Here is a 12,655-nt window from a genome sequence, read left to right as displayed (position 1 = left end):
TGTTTAGACCAGCCACAAACGGATTCCCTCCCTCAGGTGAAGCCCTCCCTTTGAAGAAGCCTGGGAAGAAAACACCGCTCCGTGTTGTTCTTTGCGGTCTGATGGAAGGCATCTCTGTTCGCCATCATCAGTGCTGTCCCGCGGCCCACGCAGGGCTCAGATGGCAACACCTTGTCCAGTGATCTTTCCACATGGACAGCCCAGCTTCCGAGGTGCCCATCTGGTTACACTGCCCCCGTATCCTGAGACGGCTTCACCCCTGCTTACCACATCCGTGTTGGGGATGGCTGCAGGCACCCAGGCTCCCGTGAGGTCCCGCCGCTGGTTCTCATACACCTCCTCCAGCACCTGGCTCTTGTTGATGTCCGTGTTCAGGAGAAGTCTGGGGACAGGGAGACCCCAAATTCCCAACACATCTCCCCAAACTTCCAGACCCCCAGGTTCCTTCTCTGCTGGCCAAGTGCTCCCTCAGCAGGTAGCCCCAACTGCTCTGGCAAGGGCTGGGTGGTGGGCAGGGCTTCTGTCTGGGCATCCCAGCCCTAGGACTGCGCTCCAGGGGCTGTGTGCCTGCCCATCTAGGCTGCTGCTGACCAACCTCCCAGGTAAAAAGAAGGGTTGACTCCAGGCTTGAGTGTCCAGGGCACATAGGCTCCAGGTCCTGCGCCCCAGACTTACCTCCTCTGAGGCTCCACTGTCCACTGTCCCTGCCAGTGCCATCCTGGGGGCTCCTTGAAGTCCTCCTTGGGGAGAGCCTTGTGCCCCAGGACGTCAGAGAAGTTGGGGCAGTGGTACAGCCCATGCTGCCCCCACTGGTCTTTATGCTTGACCTGGTTCTCATACTGGGGGTGGGGGTGGGAGGGAAGGCTGTCTGTCGGTGCCTGCTGCCTCCGCAGCACACAGTGGGACAGCATACAGCCTGGCAGTGCCTGCAATGTGGCCTGTCCACCTGTGTCACTGTTGACCCAGGGAACCCCAGTCTTTCCCCACCACTTGCCACCTCTTTGCTGACTCTGGGCCTTTCTTCCCAGTCCTCCTGCTGGCTGTGCTGTTCCCGCACCTCCTCCCAAACCCCCACTCCTTCTCCACGTCTCCAGGCTCTACATACGAGCTGGTCATGCATATTGTTATTCACCTGTGACAGGCAACTTAGGAACCATGAAAATGTGTTTTAATTCAGTAAATTACAAAGCCTGAAACTCAAAACCTATTTTCCTTCTGCTCTCACAGCCTTCTCCTGAGCCCTGCCCACCCTCCCGTCCCTGAATTCTAGAGCCGTCTCTGGCTGGCTGCTCACCTGTCCCTGATTCATTGCTCTGGGGGAAGGCGCCTTGTTTCCTGCCCCTCTGACTCTTTCAGCTTTTCTCCTCCCTGGGATCACCAGGCTGGCTTGAAGGACCCAGCTGCGGGCTTCAGGGGTCCCAGGCTGCTCTCTTGGTGGTGGACAAGATCCCCACAAGTCAGAGGGGCTCACCTCACATGCTCTGAACTAACAGGCAGAAACTCCCCATAACCTCCACCAGGCAGAGAGTCACCAGCCCCAGAGGACCACTCAGCTGATCCTTCTGTCACCTCATGCCTGTGGCTTGTCAACCAGGGACCACAAGCTGGCAGAGTCTGAGGTAGTTCTAGTCTCTGCTGCCTTTCTCAGACTCCCTGTCACAAACCCAGCTTCTCCAGTAACGTTTTCTTGGTGCTAGACCTTTGCAGCTCCCCCACTTGTGCCCCCACCCCTGGCTACTCACCGTCTCTGCGTACACAACCACCTTGCCTTCCCGGCGCAGCTGTAGGTTCGTGCTGTCGGCGACATTGCCCAGCCACATGCAAACCCGGAGGTGGGCCGGAAGAGTGTCCTTCTGTCCTTCGCCCTCTGGGTACTGAGCCAGAGGCAGGTCAACCCCACAAGAGTGTGGGTCCCCCAGGGAAAGGGGTACAGGTGAGAGAGGGGCACACATCCTGCCCCTTCAGCCTGAGCCCCAGGAGCAGGGGCCTCACACTGAGCTGTGTTAGCAAATGATTGTACATGTGACCACATGCTGCCTAAGGAAACTGGGAGGCTCCCAAAAGGAGCAGTGAGGATGGTGACATTGACAATGATCCCTGCAATTGTTATGTGCCAGGCACGGCACTAAATGCTAAATGTACAGCGTGTGCTCTGACCCTCAAACACCACCATGAGTTGGGCGTCATCATCACCTGGCCCATTCTATAGAAGAGCAGACTGAGGCTGACCAGGGGCATACAATCCAATGAGTGGTACAGCCAGGGCTCAAGTGTCAATGCGTCTTATAGGATGAGAAGGATTCAGAGGGCACAAGAGAGGCCCTCAAGATGGCAGGAGGGCAGAGGGCAGGCAGGTGTGTAGGGGGAGCCCAGCATGGCCTGACTGTTGAGAATATGGGACCCGAGAGGGCTGAGGAGGAGAAGTGGCTGGGGCCAGGCCAGGGAGGTTGAACCTTCTCCAGGACACAGTGGGAAGTCAGGTACATGCCCCTCACCTGCCTCCTGGAGGGAGGTTTGGAAGTTAGGGCTGTCAATAGGGCAGGAGCGATGGTTGTCAGCCTTGTTCATGGTTTATATCTGATATGACAGGCTGGTGCCTAAACCTCATAGGCATTAAATATTTTGGATTGTATCCAGTGGTGTTCAGGAGAGAGATAACAAGGGACGGAACCAAGTGTGGTGTGAGGATGACGGAGGAGGCAAGTCTGAGGAATAGTTAGTAGGGACATGGACTTGGCGTTGGCCTCATGCTGATGGAGCCTTGCTCTGGAGACTGTTTATAGCCCATTCACATGGTGCAGAGTCTGGGAAGCAGGGGCAGGCCCTCAGGGATGCTCATGGGGGCTTGCCCCCAGAGCTCAGGGATTCTCCCCAGGGTGTTTCTGGGCCTCTCCTCCCAAGGACTGGGGCTGCCCAAGGACTCCCCTTCCGAACCTGTAGGAGGATGGTCTGTGTCTTCCCACAGAATTTGCCACAGTATAGGGCCCCCGTTGGGGAGAACAGGATGCTGTGGGCCGGCACCTGTGCATAGGCCACTCGCTGCTCCTTGGCCATCAGCCAGATCATCACATCCGGGAGGCTCACCTGAGGCTGCCAAGGCATGAGAGTCAGACCTGTGCACAGGCTCCAAGTCCTGCTCCTCAGCCAATGTGTCCAGTGCCCACCTACCTCAGGGAGCACAGCGTTGAGGCGGTATAGCCAGCCTTCCACAGTGGCCACCATGTCCCTAGGCTGGGCTTCTTTGGCCTTTTGGGCCAGTTCCTGCAGGAGGAGGCTACGGAGCTGCCACCTCTTCTTGTCCAGGTCTGTGGCTTTGGGATGATCGGTCATGCAGGGCAGAGGGCGCCTGTGGCCAGGACCAGGAAGAAGGGGGCTGAACCATTCTCACAACCTCCAGTCCTGCTTTAGGCTGATGTGCCCTCCTAGGCTCAAGATCCTGTGTCTCCCCTGCTGACCTGATCCAAGGAGCCCTTCCCACCCATCCCGAGGAAGCCTGCTGACTGTGAGCCTGGCTCCAGTTTCTCATCCATCCCCTTCCCATTCTTCCAGTCCCTACAGTGAGCCAGGCCTGCTCTCAGGGACCACTTCTTAGAGAGGGGTGTGAGCCAACCAAACACTGAGTTTTAGGAGTGGGGATCCAAGTAGGGTGTGGGTCTGGCAAAAGTCTTACACGGAATCTTCCAGAACAGTTAAAGCACTGAAAAAGGCATTGTGGAGAGGAGCAGCCAGGGGAAAGTATGGGGCTGGAATGCACTGGGCTTGTCTGGAAACACAGCAAGGCTTGGTTTGGTGGGAGCACCAGGTATGGGTGTAGAGACAAGGGACAATGCTTGGAGTGGGGTAGGGGTGGCAAGGAAGGTCAGAGCCATTTTCTGTAAGGCCTGATGGGAAAGGAGAAGCTGCTCTGTTGTTTGGATCTTAAGCAAGGGAGAGATTTAAGGAGGTTGGGGTTGGCAACGGTGCAGGTCTGAAGCCCCAACTCAGAGGTGGCATCCCGTTCCTACTTGCAGTCCTCCACCAGCTCCCTCAGCAGTTTATTCCACTGGGGGAGCAGGGCAGTATCCCTCAGGTTCCTCATGGATTTCAGGGTGTCCAGGTTGGCTTTCTGCCAGGCAAAAGAAAAAGGGCAGGTGAGCATGGGTCATCCAGGCAGGCTGCAGGGCGGATTCACCCAAGATATTTTCAGTCAGCACTTAGGAACCTTTGAGAGATATCCTGGGGATGCCAGTCCAAAGCTGTCACATGCCCTTGCAGGATTAGGATCCACGCACCCTCCCTACTGGCCAACAGAAGAAATGGGTAGCAGGAAGGAGCGAGGATAGGTGGGACCCTGGAAGAGCACAGACCCTGATGCTGGGCTTCCCTTCGTATGTCCGAGAAAGTCACATCTGAGGTGAAGGCACCAGGTGGCTCTCCTACCTGAAGCTGCAGTGACTTCCTTCCTTGACAGACACCTGAGACCTCTTGTGATCTGACCCCTCCCAGCTTCTCTGGCCTTATTTCCACTCACTTCCATGCACCCACCACTCCTGAACTTCACATCACCATGGCTTTCCATATTATTCCCTTCTCCACACCCTATCACACCTCTGCTCAAATGCCACCTCTTTTTTGAACACCTCCTCAACTATCCTCCTATCTCCCTTCCTTTGTCCTGATGGCTCCCGGTGCCTGTATGTCCACTGCAGTCCTAGTTGCTCTGCACAGTAACTATGTGTGTCTGACTTCCTTAGTGGTGAAGACAGGGACTGTTTACTCATACCTGTGTCAGTTACTTCCATCTCAATTGGTGTGGAAGGCATGAGTGAGCCGAGTGACGAGGTTCCTCTGACTGTGATCTATTATCTCTAGTTTCCCATCATTGATCTGAGTCCTCCCTGTACCCACTCCTGCACCACTTACCAGGCGGTCCCGAGTGAAGTGGAGAAGATTGAGGCAGTTCATGCGGAAGCTGACGTCCTCCCAGTAGGAGGTCACAGCCACAACTGGCTTGGTGTTGTACCAGGGTACATAATGGTAGATGTTCCCTGAGACACAGACACACAAGGGGTCTGTCTGAGGGTCTCTGGAGGTCTCCCCTCAGAGGACCTTCCCTGAGCTACTTCATTCCTCAAAAATTCCATCTGCTAATAATTCTAATTGGACCCCTTCCACCAGAGGGTGGACTGGCCTTATCAAGCATTTCTCAAAACCCCCAGTGCACATGTGGGAAAACCGCAGGCTATCGGTGGAAAGTAGGTTGCTTGAGGTGGCACCACCAAGTGGTTATAATGCAGGCATCTAGCTACACACTCCCATGCCCTTCATCTCAGGCAAGATGTCAAGGAAAGAGATGGGTCTATGTCTGGATGGTATGCAAGGCAGGGGAGGAGTGGGCCCTGGGTTCAGGAGGAGACGTGGGATTTGGCTGGGGTGGGAAGACATCTAACCTAAAAGTCCTGGCACTGTGGAGGAGTGGAGTCCAGGGCAAGTACAATAACACCCATGATGGTATGGAACACTGGGTTCCCTGGCGATGTTCATTATTGAAATGATGGGGAAAACCTAGATGAAACATAAGGTATCTTTTTCCAAAGTGTATTGTAGAGTTTATATAAAAGGAAGAAATCCACAGAAGCCAAAAATAAAGTAAAATCAGAAAGTCTAAGGCAAGCAGAAGCAAAGCTGGCTTCTATCCTCTGAGTTTCTGGCAAGTCTTATGGAAATTGCCCTTCTTTTTGGCAACTGTCAGGGCACAATGGTCAGGAGAGAAAGCCTAGCACGGCCCAGCATGGGCAGTCTAACAGGAGACCCCATGTATTATGAATTGACTTGTGTTTTATATAAAAATATGTTGAAGTCCCAACCTCCAGTACCTCAGAATGTGACCTTATTTGGAAGCAGGGTCATTGAGGCTATAACTAGTTAGGATGAGGTCACGCTGGAGTAGGCTGTGTCCTTAACCCAATAAGACTGGTGTCTTTATAGGAAGAGGATAGAGACACAGAGAAATGATGGCCACGTAAAGACACAGAGACAAAGGGAGACAGAGGCAGGGATGTAGTGTTGTGTCTGCAAGCCAAGCATCACCAAAGGTTGCAGGCAATCCCCAGAAGCTGGGAGAGAGACCTGGAACAGATTCTTCCTCAGATCCATCAGACTCCTCCTGCCAACACCTTGGTTTCAGACTTCTAGCTTCAAGAACTGTGAGAGAATATGTTCTTGTTGTTATAAACCACCCACTTTTTGGTGCTTGGTTATGGCAACCCTATCAAATTAATTTGCCATGCAAGGCTGGCACTGTAAAAACTAAACCCTCAGTCAATGAAAAATAATCTACCACATAGAAGAACACAAGGAGGGACTTCAGGCCAAGATGGAGGCCTAGATTGACATGTTCCGTCTCCCTTCACAACTAAGAAGGACTACAACTACCACAACACCATAAATAACCAGAAGTTCCAGAAAATAAAGCTACATGGAAGTCCAACATATGAAGTTATAAACAAGTGGTGCTCGTCTGGATGGGTAGGAGGGACGAAGCCAGGGCAGAGAGATCAAGCTGTGCTGCCAGCGGCAGTTGCAGCGACAAGCGGCGGGACTGCGATAAGCACAGACACCCATATTTAAGGGGAGGCGAGAAGCACCAGGGGAGCACCCCTGGCTGCAGTCCAGACCCGTCAGCTCGTGATTCCAACGCAGGGGAAGGCAGACCCTCACTGTCTCAGACTGTGAGGCCCAGAGGGCGTGGGGACGGATGAGGAGGAGGAGGCTCCTGGTCTCTCAGCGGAGAGTGAATGGCAGGAATCTATCTTGGACCCCCGCCCTCACACAAAGCGTCATAGTGTCGTGAGAAAGGTCTCCGAGTAGTGATGAGTGCACGGGGCTCTGCCCCCTATAACGTAGGAGGTGTGACAGCTCCGCCCAAGAAGGAAAGGTAAACAAACCTGTCAGGATGGCAGAGATCATGATAGAGATCCCAATCACACAGCTGACCAGAAAGCAAATACACGAATTAATGGACGAACAGATAGATAATCTTTCTGAGGCTCAGTTCAGAGCTATAGTTATAAGACAGCTTACAGAAATAACAGCAGGAATCAATCAAGACAGGGAAGGAATGAAGGCTAGTCCTGCTGAAATGAACGAAAACACATACAAAACAAGTGGTGAGAGAAGGAAAACCAGGGGTCAAATTAACAAATTGGAACATAGGGAAGGAACAAACAGTCAACCAGTGCAGAAAGAGGGAACAAAAAGTGAGGAAAATGAAGAGAAGCTCAGAAACCTCTGGGACAACTATAAGAGAGCGAATATCCAAATTATAGGATTGCCAGAAGGTGAAGAAGAAGAAATTGAAAATTTCAACTAGAAATTGAAAAATTATGTGAAAAAATAATGAAGCAGAACTTCCCTAACTTGGGGAAGGAAATAGACTTACAGGTCCAGGAAGCACAGAGAGTTCCAGAAAAACTGGACCCAGGGAGAACCACACCAAGACACATTATAATCAAAATGTCAAAAATTAAAGATAAAGAGAGAATCTTAAAAGAAGCAAGAGAGAATAAAAGAATTATGTACAAAGGGGTCCCAATTAGACTGTCAGCTGATTTCTCAAAGGAGACTCTGGAGGCAAGAAGAGACTGGCAAGAAATATTCAAAGTAATGAAAATCAAAAACCTACATCCACAATTACTCTATCCAGTGAAATTGTCATTCAGAATAGAAGGGCAGAGAAAGTGGTTGCAGGACAAAGTAAAACTGAAGAATTTCATTAGATCCAAACCACTGTTACATGAGATGTTAAAGGGACTGGTTTAGAAAAAGGAGGATCAAAACTATGAACATTAAAATGAAAACTATATTACAACAACCAACAACAGAAGCTAGGGAACTGAAAAAAAGCAAACTAAGTAAGCAACGAGAATAGAAAAAGAATTATTGGTATGGAGAACATATTGAGGGGAGGTCAGTGGGAAGGGGGGATGGGGGAAAGGGAAGGAGATGATGCAGGAATTAAGAAGCATAGTAGAAGGGAGTGGAGTAGACAGAAAGATGTTGAAAAGAACTATATGCACAACCAATGGGCATGGACTAAGGGGAGGGGACAGCTGGAGGGAGGGGGGTCACTGGGTGGAGGGGAGAAGAGGGAAAAGAAATTGGGACAGCTGTAACAGCATAATCAATAAAACATTTTTTTAAAAAAGAAGAAGAACACAGGGAGGTAACATACCTGTCTCCAGCATGGCTCTGGGGAGAGGGGACAGGAGATTTTCCCCAAAATTTGTAACTACAAATGGGGCCTCATAGAAGTTGCATTCTGCATTCATGCCACCTCTAAAGTCTGCAGAAGTTTTAAAGTGGTCTCTTGTTGGCAGTGCCCAAGGTAACTGGGCAAACCCTCTCTAGGGCATGAAACCTTAGTCAAGTCCCAAAGGATACCACAAATAAAGTTCCAAGAAAATGAACTTTGCTGGATTACACATTCTCTAACCCAGCAATTCTGCTCCTAGATATACATCCAACAGAAGGGCATATATAGCATTATCAAAAGATGTGTAAAAAAATGTTCACATCAGCACCATTTGTAATAGTCCCAAATTGAAAACCCCTAAAATCTCCCTTGGAGGTAGAAGGGATAAATAAATTATGATGTATTTGCACAATGAAATACTATACAGCAATGAGAATAAATAAGCTATGACTACTCCCAACAACATCTAGGTCTGTGAATACTTTATTCACAAATAAAGGAATATGCAAAGGATGCCAGACATATGAAAATACATACTCTATAATTTTTTTTATATAACATTAAAAACCAGACAAAAGACTTCCAGCCAAGATGGAGGCTTAGACTGAAACGCTCGGTCTCTCTCTACAACTAGAAAGGAATACAACTACCTCAAAACAAAGATAACTAGAAATTCCAGAAAATAAAACTACACAGAAGCCCAATGTACAAAGTTATAAACCAGCGGCGCTTGTCGGGCAGGTAAGAAGAGCGAAAGTGGGTGGTGCTGTCTGCGGTCGCACCAGGGACAGTGGCAGGGAGAGCAATCCTGGCTGCAGTCAAGCCACAGCAGCTCCCGACCCCAACGCTGGGAAAAGCAGCCACTGCATTGCCTCGCACAGTGAGGCCCAGAGGGCAGGAGGACGGATCCAGGTCTCCTAGTGGAGAATTAACGGCAGGAATCCATCTTGGACCCCTGCTCCACACAAAGCGCCACAACACCGTGAAATAGGTTGCAGATCGCCACCGGTCGCTGGGTAGTGACGACAAAGCGCCACAACGTTGCGAAAAAGGTTGCAGATCCCGTTGGTCATGGGGTTGTGATGAGTACACAGGCACTGCCCCCTAAAGCCGGCCCAAGAAAGCAAAACTCAAATCTGTCAAAATGAGGCAGACAACTATAGAAATCCTGGTGGCGCAGCTCACCAGGCAACAGATGAAGAACCCGACAGATGAACAAATAAGAATCCTGTCAGAGGCTCAGTTTAGAGCAATTGTTTTAAGGTGGCTTACAGAATTAACAAAAGATGTGGAAAAAGACGAGAAAAGATTGAAAACCACTTATACTGAAAAGAACAAACACACATATGAGACAAATGGTGAGGAAATAAAATCCAGAGTTCAAATCAACAAACTGGAACATAGAGAAGGAATAGACAACCAGTGCGGAGAGAGGAAACAGTAAGCAAGGAAAGTGAGAAGAGAATCAGAAACCTCTGGGACAGCTACAAGAGACCGAACATAAGAATTATAGGATTGCCAGAGGGTGAAGAAGAAGAACTAGAAATTGAAAAACTAAGTGAAAATATAATAAAGCAGAACTTCCCAAACTTGGGGAAGGAAATAGACTTACAGGTCCAGGAATCACAGAGAGTTCCAGAAAAACTGGATCCAGGGAGAACCACTTCAAGACACATTATAATCAAAATGTCAAAAGTTAAAGATAAAGAGAGAATCTTAAAAGCAGCAAGAGAGAAGAAAAGAATCGTGTACAAAGGGGTCCCAATTAGACTATCAGCTGACTTCTCAAGGGAGACCCTGCAAGCAAGAAGGGACTGGCAAGAAATATTCAAAGTAATGAAAATCCAAAACCTACAACCACAAATACTCTATCCAGTGAAATTGTCATTCAGAATAGAAGGGCAGAGAAAGTGCTTCCAGGACAAAATAAAACTGAAAGAGTTCATTAAATCCAAACCACTATTATATGAAATATTGAAGGGACTGGTTTAGAAAAAGGAGGATCAAAACTATGAACACTAACATGAAAACTGCAACACAAGAACCAACAACAGAAGCTAGGGAATTGAAACAAAGGCAAACTAAATAGGCAACAAGAGTGGAAAAAGAATTATAGGTATGGGGAACATATTGGGGGGAGGTCAGCAGGGAAGGGTAAGGGGATAAGGGAGGGAGATGGTACAGGAATTAAGAAGCACAGTAGGAGGGAATGGAGTAGACAGGAAGAGGTTGAGAAGAACTATATGCATAACCAATTGACATGGACTAAAAGGGTGGGGGATAACTGGAGGGAGGGGGGCCACCGGGTGGAGGGGAGCAGAGGGGAGGGAAATTGGGACAACTGTAACAGTATAATCAATAAAACATATTTTAAAAAAACAGACAAAACGAATTGGAGGCTAGGAGAGCGATCGCCCTCGGTGGGGTGAGGGTAGGGAGGCTCAAGGGACCTCTGGGATGTTGAGATTCTCTTTCATGGTCAGATGTCTTTATGTGGGTGTGTTTGCTCTGCTGAGCTGGACACTTTGGTTTGTGTACTTTCCCAAAAATATAGTATACTCAAATACAAAGTTTACTTAAGAATTTAAAAAAAATAGTAGGAGCAAAGAAGACAAAATAAAAACATTAAATACACTGTTTCAAATGGTGGAAAATACTATGTGGAAAAATATTGGAGGAGGAGGACAAGGAGATGCTAAAAGTTTTAAGTAAAATGTCTACCTAAAGCCTTTCCTAGAAGACCTAGAAGAAATTATGCAGAATGCAGCCCAGAGAGATGACAAATATGGAAGAGAGATTAAAAAGTATGAAGAATAAAATAAGCAGGTCCATAGATGATAGAGTGAATTTGAGAAGGAAATATAAGAGACAAGGGGAAGAGGTATTTTTCAATGAAAAGTATCTTATAATTTTTCAGAATTGTTGAAAGACATGAACTTTAGACCCTGGCACTGAGAAAATAGTTAGAATGATAAATAAGCAGAGATTCAAGACAGGGCTTGTCAGATAGGAGCATTAGGATACAAGAAGGCAATTTTCTTCTACTCTTGGATGGCATACAAAAGCAATAAGGAGAAGGAAAATAACTCAGTTTCCAGCAAAACAAGGAGACAGATATCTTTCAGACTCAAAATACACCTAAAGACTGCCAAAGGCAACTGTGACTTGCCCTAGAAGCCCTGAGGGGTGAAGTGCAGCAGAAATCACCTGCAGAGCTGGAGACATGAAGACCAAGATGGACAGCAGGGTGCCCAGCTTGACAGGAGCAGAGGGCAGAAAGTGCCAGCAAAAATACACTCCCAGAAGGCACTCAGGAGTCAGATGAGGAAATGTGAGCTGGCAAAACTCAGGAAACAGTAAGAGAAAAACAAAAGCATCAAAGAAAGGAAAGACAGTAGAAAAAGAAGTCCGTGGGAGATTAGACCTTGCAGACAATGCACTGAAAAGCATAGAAATAAGAACAGAACCAGAGGCATGGAATCAAGGAACAGACTGACAGTGATCAGAAAACCAAGGATATCTGTGAAACCCATAAACTGAGCCCCTAAGTAGAAAACCTAAACAATGAAATGGTGGGAAAACGATAGTCTTTTGACAAATGGCTCTTTAAAAAAAAAAAAAAAGGATAGTTACATGCAAATAAATTCAAAATGGAGTATAAGAACTAAAACTGTGGCATGGAAACAAGGAACAGATTGGCAATGACCAGAGGTGAGGGGGAAGGAGGAGAATGGGGGAAAGAAGGGGAAGCGTCTAGTCAAGGAACTAGTATAAATGGCCCATGGACATGGACAACAGGGTGAGGATTGACTGTGGGAGAGGGGAGGACAGGGGAGAGCAATGGGTGAAAAATAAGACAACTGTAATAGAACAACAACAACAACAATAATAATAAAAAGAACTAAAACTAAAAATTTTAGAAGAAAAAAAAAAAGGTGGAAACCTTTCTGACTTTGGGTTAGACAAAGAGTTCTTGGATATGATACCATAAAAAATATGTAGGGAGGATGAGGTTTTGGCCAAGATGGAGGATTAGGTAGACATGCTGCATCTCCCCTCACAACTAAGAAGGAATACAATCACCTCAAAACTGTAAAAAACAACCAAAGTACCAGAAAATACAACTGAATAGAAGTCTAACAAATAAAGAAATAAAGAAGAAATACTCATCCAGACAAGTAGGAGGGGTGGAGCCAGGCAGAGAGGACATGGTGTGGCAGTGGCAGCACAGTGGCAGTGGCTGGCCAGTGGAAAGTGCAGTTACACATGATAAAAGTCAGAAGAAAAGCCTGGGGAATGACCCTAGCCCCAGATGAGACCACGCAGCTCACAGTTCCAGTGCCAGGGAAAATAAAGCCACATTGCTTCTGACTGTGAATACCAGTGGGGGTCGGGGCAAAGGAAGAAACTGCCAGTTTCTCA

The 12,655-nt window shown here is 48.2% G+C and overlaps 1 protein-coding gene across 1 annotated transcript in view; it reads right to left on the bottom strand.

Annotated features, from left to right (window-relative positions):
• FER1L5 (fer-1 like family member 5) overlaps window positions 1-12,655 on the bottom strand; it is a 57,360-nt gene that overhangs the window by 13,189 nt on the left and 31,516 nt on the right. The window contains exons 20-26 of the mRNA XM_090280763.1: window positions 4,903-5,027; window positions 4,005-4,105; window positions 3,169-3,346; window positions 2,935-3,090; window positions 1,743-1,874; window positions 676-839; window positions 268-382 (exon numbers count right to left, since the gene is read on the bottom strand). Coding sequence (XP_090136889.1) covers window positions 268-382; window positions 676-839; window positions 1,743-1,874; window positions 2,935-3,090; window positions 3,169-3,346; window positions 4,005-4,105; window positions 4,903-5,027 — 971 coding nt within the window. The remainder of the gene's footprint in view (window positions 1-267; window positions 383-675; window positions 840-1,742; window positions 1,875-2,934; window positions 3,091-3,168; window positions 3,347-4,004; window positions 4,106-4,902; window positions 5,028-12,655) is intronic.

This window comes from Furipterus horrens, unplaced genomic scaffold (genome assembly GCF_987537825.1).
Source record: "Furipterus horrens unplaced genomic scaffold, mFurHor1.1.pri manual_scaffold_6, whole genome shotgun sequence".
Taxonomy (NCBI): Eukaryota; Metazoa; Chordata; class Mammalia; order Chiroptera; family Furipteridae; genus Furipterus; species Furipterus horrens.
This window is presented reverse-complemented; position numbering and strand designations above follow the sequence as displayed.